Source organism: Dermacentor albipictus, chromosome 2, assembly GCF_038994185.2.
Source record: "Dermacentor albipictus isolate Rhodes 1998 colony chromosome 2, USDA_Dalb.pri_finalv2, whole genome shotgun sequence".
In the NCBI taxonomy this organism is placed as follows: domain Eukaryota; kingdom Metazoa; phylum Arthropoda; class Arachnida; order Ixodida; family Ixodidae; genus Dermacentor; species Dermacentor albipictus.
Window position 1 is genome coordinate 165,975,313 of NC_091822.1, and position 15,902 is coordinate 165,991,214.

The 15,902-nt window shown below is 46.2% G+C and overlaps 1 protein-coding gene across 1 annotated transcript; it reads left to right on the top strand.

The window, feature by feature from the left end:
- Positions 1 to 1,558: 1,558 nt before the first annotated feature.
- Positions 1,559 to 15,668, top strand: LOC139055607 (proteoglycan 4-like). The gene is made up of 8 exons (XM_070533130.1): positions 1,559 to 1,687; positions 3,307 to 3,379; positions 3,873 to 3,967; positions 5,514 to 5,618; positions 7,031 to 7,078; positions 9,549 to 9,599; positions 12,946 to 13,119; positions 15,306 to 15,668. The coding sequence occupies exons 1-8, from the start codon at positions 1,607 to 1,609 to the stop codon at positions 15,573 to 15,575; spliced, it is 897 nt and encodes a 298-aa protein (XP_070389231.1). The 5' UTR covers positions 1,559 to 1,606; the 3' UTR covers positions 15,576 to 15,668.
- The last annotated feature ends 234 nt before the right edge of the window (positions 15,669 to 15,902 follow it).

Genomic DNA, 15,902 nt, shown 5'->3' on the forward strand with positions numbered 1-15,902 from the left:
TAGTAATGAAATAGACCTTATACTCCATCTATCTATCTATCTATCTATCTATCTATCTATCTATCTATCTATCTATCTATCTATCTATCTATCTATCTATCTATCTATCTATCTATCTATCTATCTATCTATCTGTCTGTCTGTCTGTCTGTCTGTCTGTCTGTCTGTCTGTCTGTCTGTCTGTCTGTCTGTCTGTCTGTCTGTCTGTCTGTCTGTCTGTCTGTCTGTCTGTCTGTCTGTCTGTCTGTCTGTCTGTCTGTCTGTCTGGGTCTCGGTTCCAGATTACACAACTACGTCTGTCCTTTCCTAACTGACAGGAAGGCCAAGTTTTGGATTGGGGACTTCCGCTCTGACGATGTGCCCCTCGGAGGGTGGGGTACTCTTCTGGGTGCCGTCATCTCCCCCACATTAATCTGAAGTGCCGCGAACACATGATTTCAGAAGGCGAGCTTTATCATTTCTCTAAGCTTTAATTCGTCTATTGAAGCAACATATTCCACACGTAGTTGATGTTTCCTTGAATAATACTCAAAGTCACGTAATAATGATGGTCATAGCAACTTTATTGTACCGCCGGATAAGGAGGCCCTCTACTCCCGGTCCCCAGCACACAGGCCTAGGGGACGGGGGTTGGGACCTGCTCGATTAGAAGCAAGCAAAGAGGTCTTGGCTCTTCGCGGCTTCTTCACAGCGCTGCCATGACGTCACGACATCGACTCTCCGGCTGTGACCGCGGCGGGCACGAGGAGAGGGGAAAACGGCGTTTGGTTTGAAATTTAGGCCCTCTCAGCGGCGCGTAGAGATGTAATACTTAGCAGACGCGATCGTTAGCGTGCATTGCATGCACTGCGCTCGTCAATTCAAAATGGTTAGACCTGGTGAGGAGCCCTTTAAAGAGAACTACGGCGTGCCTCATAATCATATCGGCGTTTCGGCGCATAAAATACCATAATTCTTTTTATTGTGCCAAAATGGCACGGCTACTACAAGACACTTCGCACTCCGTGATGTAAGATTGACATACCGGGGCTAAGGTGTTCAACAGTGTGATATCTTTGCTTTAGCCTGTGATCAATTAATTTCGGCGGAATGAAAGAAGCAAGTATGCAAGTAACACTTTAGGAGTCTGTGACACTTTCAAGATAAATTTTTGTGTTTTTCGCACCAGAACACATTATGGTGATGGGGCCGCCGTAGTGGGATACGCCCACATAATTCTTGGCCACCTGGGGTTCACCAAAACGACAGGGCGGCTGTAAATGACGTCCACCTAAATATAAGTATCATCTTGACGATGATGATTATGATGACGATGACGATGACAATGACATCTAACCATGCGAGTGTTCTTGCATTTCGCCTCCAACTAAATGGGGATGCCGATGCCGGTATTGAAACCGCAACTTCAAAGTTAGTAGCGCAACGGCATAGACACTGTTCTACGGTAGCGGCTAGTTTACGGCCATTCAAGTTCATTATACCTTTCCTATTTGTTTTAAGATGACTTCTATCCCTACTGCTAGGTCGTTGACCTTTCCTCCGTAGTGGGTATATGTAGTAGTTGAGGCCCAAGTAGAAGGAACGAAGTTATCCTGCCGTTCCGAGAATGGCAAAGAAGGACCCCGAAGCGATCTGGTACTACTTCGAGACGAAGGATAGCATTCGAGTAATGATGGTACTTTACGGGGTGAGTATCTCCATGCAGGGCAATTATTTCACAATAACTGCTCCGGCTCGAACGAGACATTGTACCGAAAAAATTCTGAGCAGCACGTAGACCACCTTTCCCACCAGCAGTTCCCACAGCAGCTCACTCTTCCGTACACAAAACAGAGAAAGAGAGTGCAACTTTGGTACGAAAATGTATCGCCCCATAGCTTTATCCACAAATAATTTCTCTTTTCGCGAACAGGGGTAATGTTCGCAATAAGAACTGCTAAAATACAGCGCCTTTAACCACGCCTCAATGCGCGACGTCCACAGCAAAATGTCTGCGCTCGCAAATCGTCAGACGCCGTCCCGTCATCTGTGTTGAGAGGGTTTGCGGTCGTGGTCAGGATGCGCAGCAACTCTATATGCGCATTTCTTTGAAACGGCGCCACAGAAAGACACGAACCTTTAACGATTCGTCCAGCTGTCAGTTCTATACACGCGAGCGCATTTGTAAGCATCAATTCTCCATAACCAGTCAGACCGTGACACAAAATATGATTCCGGCGTAACGACAACGACACTTGAAAGTGGGCTGACTTTTGAGGTTGTACATTTTGCTCTAGTCTAAGGAAACAGCTCGCCCAAAGGTGTACGTAGAGATGCAAGAGTGAACAGGTGAAGCGCCAGGTAGCCTTCACAATGCTCGCTCTCATTCCTGAATGCGGCAGATCATTTCTTCGGAAGCCGGCAAGTATGGTTGAACATTCAAGAACAAAGAAAACGGTGTTCCATCCAAACGAATAGCACAAAGCTAGAAATGAAACCCATACGAGTTTGACAGAAAGAAATTTTCGAAGTTGAAGAGAAATTCGTCCTGGCCTGAGAATCGAGGCCGAAACCAACGACTTTCAGGGGCGATCACCTTTCGGGGGCAAACAGATTGTAGAGCAAAGCGAAATCAATCGACAACTCAAAGCTTAGGGACATTGAATACGGCAAATCAGTTCCGCGAAATATAGCAAGGTGGATGAAGATTCAAGAAAGGAAATATCTGTTGTTCATGGTCTTACTTCCACGAGCTGCTTCCCTAAACTAGCGCAAGAAGATGTTCACGACATAGTGTTAGCAGCTTTATTATTATTATTTTTAATTTTCGCAGTAGATGGAGGATGAAATGCCATTTACCAGTTCGATGGAGTTAAGGCCGCAGAATGAGACTATATGCGGGGGAGGGGGGCCTATGTGCCTTCTGACTGAGCTTATTCTGCATTTTCTGCAGAGAGAACGGGGGCCACTACTTTTTTCGAACGTTCGTAAAGGAACGGTCATCTCGTTCCAACTGGCCGGACGCATGTTCGGTGGTTACTCCGACAAGGTTGTTTACTTGGACGGGGAGAGATTGAGTGGGATAGAGAGATATTTATTGAATTGCGGGCCCATTGTACTACTTGGGCTACTGCATGTTGAAGCGACAATGAGAGTGATGGGTGACATGCAGCAGGGTGCTGTGTGGTGTACTCGACGGGTTGCATCTGTATATTTAAAAAAAGTTATTATGCAGCTTCAGCTGAAACAAAGTTGCACGACTGTGGAAAGCGCGTTTCCCAGACATTTATACTGCAGTACGAGTTTGTCCGCGCTTCACCCGTGCAGTTCATCACCTTTCTGGCCATGGTTTCGGAAGCGACGTCTACTGTCGTCACGGCCAGGAACACGGATTACCACAGTAAGTCTCCGTGCGCCAGTCTTTTGTCATTCCGATTCCGAGCTCAAAGTCGTGGCTTTGATGATCATCCACGCCGACACTGTAGTTATGTGCTACTACGTCCACCCGATAAAGCTGTGTCGAGCCAGCTTATCGGGCAGAAAACCGGTCATCGAGTAAACATCAAACCGGTCATCGAGTTGACATCAAACCGGTCATCGAGTTCACATCAAACACTAGTGGGTCGGGCCGAGAGAGAGCGTCGAGGCGAGCTCCGTCAAACCAGCCTCCAAGAAATTGGTCGACTCGCCTATCCCACTTTGAAAGATGTACGTAAACGAGCCGGTCCATTCTGAGTGGGAGGGTGGCAGCGCACAAAGAAGCACGACTGAAAGAAGAGCATAGTAGACGACACTCCAAAAACGCTGCACTTGCAACTAACTTTTTTTTTAAATCTCTTTTGCAATGCACCTGTGATTACACTGTTACGAATGCTGAAGTAAGCGTCACGCAGGACGTCCGTACATCTGGATCATGGGCACCACCTACACACTGCTACGGTTTCTGACGCTCATCGTCATCATGTACTGGATCGCAGCTGCTTCCAAGGTACGCATGTAGGCTGCGAACTCTTGAGAGATGACCACGTGACAAATGCTTCAAGTGCACAGATGCAATAATGTAACCATATTTTACTTAGTACTACAAAAGCCTCGCAAACCGGAGACCAACTACAAATCAAGCTAACGACTGTTGCTTACAAAGAATGCATTTTGTTTCCCCTCTGTTGGTGATAAATGCGCCCTGGTTACTCTGAGATATTCACAGGTACAACTTGCATTCCTATGCTACATATGTGTTAGGTTTTGGTGCGTGCGTAATTCAAATTATCCCCTTGTTGCTTTATTATACTTTTCATTATATGAAGTGCAAATACTAGCCTGTAATCTCTTTTCTTTTCTTTCCTTTGTTTTTGCTTGTGTCTGTGGCGCCTCTGATCGTACCGTGGTTCCCGCGGCTCCAGCAAGCAGTCATTTATGCAATGCAAAGGTGTAATTTAATGTAATGCAACGTAATGTAACGGCCATTTATTCACGTAACGTGTTACCTGATGCGAACAAAGCTGTAGGCCCCTTAGGAAATGATTGCCGATGGTTTCTGCATAAGCATTTAAGTAGTGCGCGCTAGGCTCTTCGAGATTCATGACCTCCAGCATGCGAAGATGCTGCAAAAAATGTGCAGGTACCGCCAACGTTGATTGTCAATGTAAGTGTACAGCCGAACTTCTTTAAAAAAAGGGTTTTCGGTTCCTTAAAGAAGATGATGCGTTTGAAGGCTTATATTTGTGGCAGTGATGGCATCCGCGCTGAACCTATCGTTTTATCGCGTAATTCCGTGGAGAACAGAAGTCTCAGCCAACAACTGTAGTGATAGACAAAGGCAGGAGCAACAAGGGAGTACCTTTAAAACAAGCAAGTGCCTCTCGCTATACTATCCGTTGACGCATTCCTTAGAGCAATGAACCTACTAGTCTATTCGAAAGCACCCGAACCTTGGACACCCCAAAAGTTTCACCGCGACAGCACGTGTCGATAGGCACGGCTATTCCATTTCACGCACAACGTTTTTAGGAACACATGCCCTGAACTGACCCAAATTTTTACTTTCGCATTTTCGCTCATTGTCTATATTCTCAAACCCCGGAATAGCCCTACACGCTTATATGACGAAGTCTTTATTTCATTGTTGCCAATGCCACATCTAGAACTATAGTTTGTGAGAGCCACGTTCACGTCGAAGGTTTCCTTTTTTATTGTGATTTATTTACTGTTGGCGATGAAGGCATCCTGGAACTCGGTCCCCTTACCACCGATAACCGACCGTCAACAACCGACCACCAAAACGGGAGAAAGAGCCAAAGACAGTTATTCACCCCCTTCGTGTTCACAGTGCCGCATTGTTGAGGAAACGGTCACGTTAATATATGGGGCGTTTCTATGGAATGAATTATAAACGTGGAACATTCGTACACATGCTCAAGCACCGAGTGTGTCGGAGCGCGTATGAATGCTCCCTATGAACCTCAATGGCTTCCTCTATCCGACGCAGAGATGTCATGCGCACTGACTCAATCGCCGATTCCATTTCTCTGCAGACCAGCATTCATGGGATGCGCATTGGATTCAACATAATCTTCGTGCGCGTCATCGGAACCCTGTTGTACACAGTTGGTTACTTTGTCACCGAAACCTTCCTGATCGTACGTAAGCTCTTCGATGTCAGACTATAGACAATGCATGCAGTGCTTAAGGGACAACTTTCGCCCTGGGATAGCTGCTTATTCGAATGCACTAGAAACACAGAAGTTGTCTATCATGCAGGCAATCGCCGAGCCAATTTGAGTGAGCGTCGCTATACCTTTGGAAGGGAAAGCGTTAAATTACGGATATGTGGAAACGTACTCTATTTTCTGGACTCGCGAACCTCATAGGATTGTAAGTTGAATTCTCGTGGAGTGCGGAATATACCTGATTTTATTTATTAAAATCTAAGGTGCGCTTGGACATAGCGGCGCCAGACTGTGCCCGCAAACATTTCCCGTGCTAAACCTCATAGCAATATGCGCCGTAAAACATGAACCACCGTGACAACATGAAAGCGGCTGCTGCACCTTCACTGAATTGTTCAAGCTCCATGTAGGTAGTTGACCGGGCGTAAGAACTAAATATTCTTAAGGCGATGAAGGCATTGAGTAGCCATTCGTCGCATCAGACATGCTTGACTTGTTTCTTTCTGGCAGCCCCAACGAGAGCGATTTTGACGGCTTTTAGTTTGACGTGCAGCCTAATAAATGACCCAAGTTTTTACTGGGTGACAATAAAAATTTGGTTATCTTCAGTTTGCTGATAGCAGATAAGCTAAAACACCTGTTTTCTGTTGAAATTCGTACAAGTGGATTACACAGCGTGTGCGGTCACCTGCCGTATACTTTTCATTTTAAGCCGAAAATGGCCCCGGAGGACCACAGACCATGTGCGGAAGATATGCTAATTCTGACTTAGGATCTCGTATATTCTAGACAATAACTGCCGAAACACGACCTTTCATAGGAAAGGTTGAAACAGAAAGTCTGACTCCGCGCCGTACACAGATATGCAAATATGTGCGTGTAAACTGCGTCCGATAAAGCGTCTACCGTGAGTCGGTATAACACCATACTTCATATGAAATAGTTGCTCCGCCGAATTCATTTTTCAAAAATTCCTATCCGCAAGTTAGTAGCCTTATTTAACAGCAATGCATAATATGTTAGTTCTGTCTGGATTAGACGTCCTTAATTATGCTCTTCACGGTATTGTGATATCTGTTTTAGATGCGTAGTTGCAAGCACTGACCTTCCTTCTTTTTTAAATTTTCCACAGCGCAGTGCAGGGCAGGGCAGGGCAGGCAGGCAGACTGATTGACTGATTGATTGATTGAATGAGTAATTAATTTATTTATTATGGATTAATTCAGTAATTATCACTTAATTAATTAACTACATGTATGATTGATTGATTGATTGATTGATTGATTGATTGATTGATTGATTGATTGATTGATTGATTGATTGATTGATTGATTTTCCAAAATGCATTTGAGTTTCATTGACTTCGTTTTCTTCGTGTACAGCCGGACACACTGTCGAGACGGTACCGCATGATAATTCACCCTGATATGGTAAGTACGAGCAACGCAAGATACGACGTGCGTGATAAGTAAGGAGTTTGCTACCTTATTTGTTGTTGCTGCTTTTACTGTTTCTTGTTGTTGTTGAATCCCAGCTTCGTTGATCGCCTTGTGTCGCTTGATATGCCTAGGCTAAGTTAGTCGTGGTGATACGCCAAAGAACTTTCTTGTGCCTCGAAAATAGGAACTTCACCAGACATTTCGTTCACACCCTAATTTTATTTCGTAGACATGGGGAGACGCTTCACGGAGAGACGGAGATGTTAGCCTAGCAAAAGTGAGACATGCTACTCCATGTGGATAGGGTGATAGATAAATATATATAGAACAAGAGAATGCGGAAATAGATATAGAATCTGTATTGAAAGAATGAAAAGTTGCAAGAGCAATCAATCATGAAAGAAAGAAATATTATAGAAAAGCAGACACATTCCAACAAAGAAGACAAAGAAGAATGCAGTTTTCACCCCCACCCCGAAGCACTGATAGCGACAACAAAGTATCAGGCAATTACGCGAAATAGGGTCTGCATTTTTATTGGTTCCTTAAATTGTAGTGAACAATGGCTTACTAACTGTACGAGTGCGGTGACACGCACCAAAATACAAACGCGAACGGCTTTCACTAGATGACCTCGAGCGCTCGCTGTCACAACCCTGGCGTGAAGAACAGCGCGTCCGCGGGAAACGCGCGTGCTTGTCCCCAAAGCAAACACTGCGGTGCGGCTGCTCGCTTCACAATTTAAACTGGGCCGCGTCTCCGAAAAAGTCAGGTCACGTGATCTATAGCGTCAGGGCGCGAGAAGACAATGCACATCACGCCACCAGCTTTCCCGCCTCGTCCTTGCATGTTTTGGAGTTGGAGTTTATTTCACCACAGTGATTCAATGTTTACATATTCATACATGAGGCAAAGATACAATGTGTGGTGTGGAATGCGGGAAAAAAAGCTGCGACATAAACGCAGCTTGACTGGCCCCACATCCCAGCGATACAAGGCAGAAAAGTGACAGCATTCGTAGTCATGGAAACAAGTAAATAGGCACATAAATACATAGTGAAATTGGTACAATAAGGAAATATAGTTATACAAAAACGAAAAACGCATAAAAATTCGTACTCCTCGAGAAGACAAAAAAAAATCGTAAAAATGCAGCATCTCATGCCGCATTTTTTGCACCAAGTAAAAAGAAAACTTTTGCCTTGGTAAACGCAGCAGATTTTCAACGCAAGGCGCTCGAATCGCGCACGCGCTTAGCCGGGCGTAAAGTTAGGCCTAACCCTGTGCTGGGACAGAACGGACTCAATCACGCGTTCTTCAACATGGGGCACGCGCGAAGGCAGCAGGGCGCAATCGAGCAATCATACTTCACGGTTCGCTCTCGCATGCTCGCCCTCGATCGCGCCCGTGGAAAATCACGTGACCCTCAATTAAAAGAAGCCGTGCAGGCCGCTTGTTCTCCTCGCACTTGGAACGTTACTCGGGACAGCACGGCGGCGGCGACGGCGATCGCGAAAATAGCGGCTGCAGTATCCCCATGTAGCTGTTATCCCAGTGAAGCTGCAACCGATCAGAAAACGACACCTGCAAGCTATGAAAACGTTAAACGCGCATTTGTCACGTGCGAAGCACAAGTTTGCATTGCACCGTCTGCACCATTCTATCGCGGCGTCACCTGGACTACGATGACTTACAAAAGAAAAAAAAAGCCGCCGTGGTTGCTCAGTGGCTATGGTGTTGGGTTGCTGAGCACGAGGTCGCGGGATCGAATCCCGGCCACGGCGGCCGCATTTCGATGGGGCGAAATGCGAAAACACCCGTGTGCTTTGATTTAGGTGCACGTTAAAGAACCCCAGGTGGTCAAAATTTCCGGAGTCCTGCACTACGGCGTGCCTCATAATCAGAAAGTGGTTTTGGTACGTAAAACCCCAAATATTATTATTATTAAAGAAAAAAACGCGAAATGTGTGTCTTGGTCAAAGAAACAGTGTCGCAGACTGCTGGTCATCAAGCGCCTATAGGGCTTCACTTAGGTTCGCGATAATTAAACAGAAAAACGACAGTAGTGATACCACGTGTCCTTTAGAAAAGTACACGCGTGTAACAGACGAAATAAAAAGTAGGTCCATTACTCAGCGAGTACTGTAACACCATCATCTAACTCTGTGCGTTGCTGTTGGCTTTACAATACCTTCACCGCGAAGATCTTAATCATAGCAATATAACCAATTATGTACATCAGCTGGCAGTAAAACTTTGTCGCCAACGTTGGTTTCGAAGCCCGAAACTTTGCTTGAGAGCACACGTCGCATTGGATGAAACTAAACAAACTTGTACGGACGGCGCGAATTAAATGGCCTTTACTCAACCGCTCCACCAAATGTTCGATTCACATAGGTTCCAAGTTCGTTTGTGTGCATAATTTTGTTCGCGAACATTCCTATTTTTTTCTTTCTCGTAGATTCCGAAGGAGACTACTCTTATTACTGTCCTGGCGTGGACAGTAGTTGAGGTAAGTACGGCAAGACGTGGCAGAAGTGATGGAGTAACTATGGTTAAAAGTGGCTGTAGATAAATTGCGTGTTTGCAAACTTCTGTCAATGTCACAGCGCTTCAAAATGTTATTACCTTTCGTTTCATTTTTTTTTTTACCATAGCTCTTAATGGCCCGTGCCTGCGGCGGGCTTCGTCGGTGGTGGCGGTGGAAGCGGCGTAAGCGAGCCAACGAGCGCAACAGCGAAAGATGAAAGAGCGAACGCGGAGCGGCGGATGAAAGACGCGAGCCGCAAATGGCGGAAACCAATGAAAGCGGCCCCTTCAATGACGTCCGCACGGGAAACTGCAGGGAGGGTATCCTGTAAGAGTCCACCTAGTGTACTGTCCATTTCGGCCGCTGCTGATTGGATGGAGTTGTGCGAGCGAAGAGGAGACGAGCCGCCCCAGCCAATCAGCGGCGGTTGAAATGGACAGTCCACTTGGTGGACTCTTACAAAATACCCCCTCCCCCCCCGGGTTTCATGCTGACCCACCCGGCCGTTTTATGCGTACTCGTATCTCGTTTCAGCCGGACCGCTGACTTGATATTATCGTGTGCTCCCGTCATCCCTCGCTCGCGCTTTGTTTGGTCTCGTTCGCGTTGGTTTCGATAGTCATGGTTTGCGATTGTTTTGTATTCTGATTGTATGCGCGACACAAAGTATGTAGTATTTTCTGACAGCCAGACGGCGCCAGCAATCACACTGGTACCTTCGACAAGTCATGCATAAAAGCCGACGCTCTTGACCCGCAGATCAAATTTTCGACGATTGCCGACTCGCTGCATGTCTCTCTCAAAGTCTTTGCCTCAATGTATGGCCAAATGAAAACGCGCATAGAGCTTCGCATTAGCGAGCACTGTAACCGTCGGTAAATTTTTTCCTCGCTTCTTTTTTTTTTGGTGTATACACTACATGTGGTTCTGATTTTTGATTCTGCGTCTATGACTACACTCAGAAATAGCGGAGGAAGTAGCGATTGCGCTAGCCCTCACAGAACAGGAATGCGAAGTCGTACTAAGTGACTCGCAAACGGCAGTAAAGAATTATGCCAAAGGTCGAATTTCCAAGGAAGCCATGTCCATTCTGGCCAAAGCGGGCAGATCCAAAACCGCGAGCTCGAGGATCATATGGTTCCCCGCGCACGTCACCACGGAAGGCGACGCGCTCCCGAACCTAAACGAGACGGCGCACCGGACGGCGCGAGACATGATCCGCCGCGCCGAACAGGGCAACGCCTCTCGCACGATAGCGAACGCTTCTCGAGCAGAACGGGACAGGCTCACAAGATACAACGACATCACCAGTGCATATTTGAACGCCAGAAGGATATACCCCCCGCCGAGTCCCAAATTGAACAGGAGGCAGGCCGTCGCCTGGCGACAACTCCAGACAAACACGTTCCCTAATCCATTCCGTCTCAAACGCATCTTCCCAGGTAAGCATCAGGACGACACGTGCAAATTGTGCCAGGAAGGACCAGCAACACTCAAACACATGCTGTGGGAGTGCAATGTAGTTATAGGAGGGATGGCAGTTACTCCGGAGACCCTGTCGTCGAGGTGGGCCGCCGCTCTGCGCAGCTCAGACCTCGGAATCCAGACGTGGGCAGTCCAGCAAGCCCGTGAGGCGGCGTTGAGGCAGGGCCTTGACGTTCCTCCATGGGAGACCTGAGCCCGGGTCGCGTTAAACCTTGCCGGACGTACAAGAAAGTTGTATCCATCCATCCATTCTTTTTTTTTTTGACTAGCCGGTCTCGATTACCGAGTTATCAGTTCTGAATAAGCTTCGGTACGTTTATTTCCACAAAGAATCCAGTTGTTATCGCTTATTGCAACATTATCTTTTAAAAAGTATCGAATACGCTTCTGTTTAAAATATTAAGCGATATTCTGTCTTCCATTCAATATTCCGAGTCGTCATTTTTTTTTTCAGACGCTTGCATGTGATCGGTTAAAGGATTCCACTATACAACTGCTTGTATATTCTGTTGAGTGAAACAGATATATTTTAATGCGAGCTGAAGATGTTAACCTAGAAAAATGCCTAAAATGCTACTCCACATATTCTGGCAAGGATAGAAAAACGTTAACAACGCAATAAAGATAAAAAAGCAATAACAGAAACAATCAGTCAACTGAACAAAAAAATTAAGAATCATCAAAGCATGTAATAACGAAATTTAAAAGAACGAAAAACAACGAAAGAAAGCACGCGGACAAGGACGATACGCGACCTGATCGAATCCTGCAACACTTGATGAATGCATACGTGTGTGAAAATTTATAAACATGAAATGCTTTTAGCTCCCGCTGTAGGCCACATTCAAGTGACCTTATGCCAAAAGCTAGAACCGTTATCCGGGCACTCAAACGAGGACATCTGGGCAATTTGCGAGAAAAAAACGACATCATCCGGGTAACCAGTCAAAACTTTAAAAAATAGTCTCTGGCCCGAAACCCTTTGTACAGGAACGCATTACATACGCCAGTAACTTTCCGAACAAGCTACAAAAAATATTGCTTCCGAGTTCTTCGTAATGTTTGTTCACAATACGACTCAAGCTGTAACTTCCAGCACGTTGAAGCATTATTTTTCATTAACGATAGCGATGTTCAAAAGGCAGGAACAGGACACTGTACACTTCCTTGTCATCTCTTGGCACACAGGGCTGAACGCCAGCAGTCCCCGAGTTCCGCGACGCGGGTTTTGCGTTGCCTCGAGAGATGGCGCCACTCTGCGTGGCGCCTCCTGCAGGCAATTGTATCCGCCGCGGTGGCTTCACGGTTATGGTGTTGCGCTGCTAAGCACGAGGTTGCGAGATCAAATCAAGGCCTCGGCGGCAACATTTAGCGCGAGGCACAGCGCAAAAACCCCGTGTCCCGCGCATTGGTGGCACGTTAAAAACCTGGTAGTCAATATCAACCTGGAGTCCCTCACTACGACGTGCCTCATAATCAAATCGCGGTTTTGGCACCTAAAACCCTACAGCTCAATTACTTCTTCGTCTAGCTGGGCAGCGTCCATATGGAGAGGGCATATGGCGTGATGCGTGGTGGTGTGGTGGGGTGTGCCAAGATTGTAACTAGTATAATCTCCAACCAATCTGCTTTGCCGGTTGCCATCTCGTCCTTGGATCTACTCTCGATTACTGAAGAGCCAGAAATTTATTTAAGACTCCTTTGTCACGCGCAGCGCAGATGTTTCGTTCCTACAGGGCCCAAGAACATGTCACAATCAGATCGAAGCGTAACTCTCGATGAAGTTTCTGCTTCGCTTCTCATTAAAAAAAAAGTATTGTATTTACAACCGCGCTACACGCAGTGCGTGATGCTGGACCGCATGAACCACTACGAGCTGTACACCGCGTATCAACGCTCAGCGGCCAGCCCGAAGTCCTCCCGCCTTCCGAGTCCTCAAGTGATGAGCCCCACCACCGCGGTCTTGTCTCCCCCGGGCGTCCTCTCTCCCAGAGCACAACAGTTGCGGTCGGCAAAGGTGCGTACCACCCGCCAACTCGAGGAGAGGAAACATCGCCGATATTGTCTTTTTTTTTCTTTTTCGAGGCGACTATGCTGTAATAGAGTAGCGACCGCGAAGAAGCTGGAGGCAGAGCGACTTGTGAACATTCTGTGAGATACTGACAAGCGCGTAACCTTGGTGGCCTAGGCAATAAATTGAAAATTGGGAGTACGCTTATAAGGTTCGCCTTTCAAACGCGATGCATTCAAGGATCCTTGCCTGCTTGTCACGCTTCCTGGCAACCGCAGCTTTCTTACGGAAGCGCAGAGGTGAGCGGTATCTGGATGGTGGTGTTGCAAGGAACCGAGCAGGCGGCGCCGCTCTACGATTGGTAGAAACACTTGAAAATGGGTTGTGCTTTCGTTTCCGCGTAAAAGAATTAGGTTTTCTGCGTATATTTAAATAACGATTCGACGCTATCATGTCTGTAGGTTCTGTTTATGTCGTTTGTGTTAACGAAGTGCTATTGATTAGAATATGATGTAATTGCTTATGCTAATTTGTACTAATTATTTCTCTTTAAAAGCAATGTCCATGTCTTTAACGAAGCACAAACTAAAATTACATGAATTGCTGCTATTTTTCGTACTCTCCAGTACTTACTACTTTGTCATTGCTCTGAAATTTACTTCAAGATTATATTCTGCATTATAATCTTTAGCGGACAATGTATTAGAGGTTGCGTTCTTTGTATGTAATTGACCTTACTGCAGATTTCATTAGCTTTCTTTATTTTTCATAAGCACTCGCCCCTGTATGCGTTTTACTCTGAGCGTATAATAAATAAATAAATAAATAAATAAATAAATAGACTTGTTACTTTACTCATTCATTTATGAGCTTAGGGGTCCCACACTTATAAATATTTTCTTGAAGCACGGCGCAAGCTATGCAGAAAGAACTTTGAGGTCTATAGCATGAATATTTAGGTCGCTTAAGACCAGCCGTCATGGTTACAAAAACTGGCTGATTACAGATATTGACCTCTTTTGATGATGCCTGATATCGTGAATATAACTGAAATATTTGTTACAAGTCAATCCGTTGATTATTTGGGCACAAGGCCTTCTTACGGAGCAAAGCACACTGATTACCAGCAGTGATACAGAGCAATGTTGAGCTTCTCATGAAACTTCGCAGCGCACCTCTTAAAATATCATTGTTTTGAATTACTATGCGAATACTAACGTGGCTTATGACATTATTCTTAGTTGGAGATGGTTATGTTTACATTAAGATCCATGTTCAATTTCTTTTCTTGTCGCTACTGCAAGAAGATGGAGGGAGCTGCGTCTCCATGTACGGATGCCGCGACTGAAAGGGATAGGGTAGCTTAGGTTATTTTCACAGCCTACGCCAACGCCACGTCCATTCGAGGCCAGTTTTGTGACTCCCTTTAGAGACATGGTCATTTTAGGATTCTTCCCACTGGTTTGGCATTGTAAAACTTGCAGAAAAAAAATATCGATCCTTTCTCGCTTCTACCTGTTATAGAAAATCGCAAGAGGTATCAATACGTAGATCTCAATGCGACATGAAGCCAGAATTCAACTGTACGGTTGGTAAAATTAACGGCATGGGAGTAATTAGCGCCAATGTAGTAAAAAACCATTGCATTATACCCCTGTAAAGAGTGCACCACCTCACACACAATCATGCTGAGGCAAAGCCGCCAAACGGCAAAACTTAGGGAAACGCAACGAGTTTTCTTGGAGTAATCAGCGCTCACGCGAGGCAGTGCCGTCTAGAATGTGGTTTCGAGGGTGCCCGCGAGAAGCGGCAATTACTCTCAGAGTACGTACAATTATTAGGATGGACCTAATTAATGACAATGCAGTCGAAAATCAGCCATATTGCACCACACACCTCACTATTTCCTTGACCGGCCCACCTAGCTGGCCTCTTGGTAAAGAAGAATGATCAAGCCAGCCTCGACGCTCAAAAAGACAAGGTCGAGGTAATTGTGCGTGAAATGCGCTACAAATACCACACGAAAAAGAGACAGAATAGAGAGAGGCAGTCAACAGCTTATCATCGAATGATTTGGACCATCAAGTACGTCGACCTCGTCTTCCTTAGCGTTGACACTTGCATGACCCTTTCTTTCTACTCTCTTTTATTCCTTTTCTTCTTTTTTTATTACTGGTATCTTCTCGTCGTAGGCTTCCAGGGCGACCACCCCCGCTGTCCTCAGCCCTACAACACCACGCCGCCCGGCGCATGGCCAAGTCAGCAGGGTAGCCAGCCCGACTACCCCAGCGTATCCGCGGAAACCCCGCACCGCTTTGTCTCCGACCCGACCTCGTGGCACGGTGGCGCCTAGTCGGGTGGGGAGCCCCACCCCGGGTTACGCCCTCGCGTATCGTCCTGCCGGCTCTGTGGCGCCGAGTCGCGCTGCAAGCCCCACGGTTGCCTACGCGCCCGCAAAGTGACACCGTTCTCGCGTCTGGCGCTGCTGTCACGAAATCGTTCTCCTTACTGTAACGAATGTATGTACTAATTAAAACACTGATGTTGCCGAACAAGACCTGCCATTTCGTGTGGCACTAGATTGTTGGTTTTAGACACTGGTTGAGTGTTTCAAAGCGTAATATGCCAGATATGTCTCAGCTAATAATTTCCTCTTTAATTATGTGGTTTTAGGCACCAAGACCACGATCTGGTTGTGAGGCAGGCCGTAGTGGAGGAGTCCGAAAATATGGACCACGTAGGATTCCTGAAATCTAAATACACGAGTGTTTTCGCATTTCGCGCCCATC

What these genes read in the sequence shown, in the direction of transcription:
- LOC139055607 (XM_070533130.1), top strand. Translation starts at nt 1,607, where the DNA reads ATGGCAAAGAAGGACCCCGAAGCGATCTGGTACTACTTCGAGACGAAG. An exon ending in CAGGAACACGGATTACCACA is followed by an intron (nt 3,380 to 3,872) that starts GTAAGTCTCCGT and finishes AGCGTCACGCAG; the next exon opens with GACGTCCGTACATCTGGATC. An exon ending in TCACCGAAACCTTCCTGATC is followed by an intron (nt 5,619 to 7,030) that starts GTACGTAAGCTC and finishes CTTCGTGTACAG; the next exon opens with CCGGACACACTGTCGAGACG.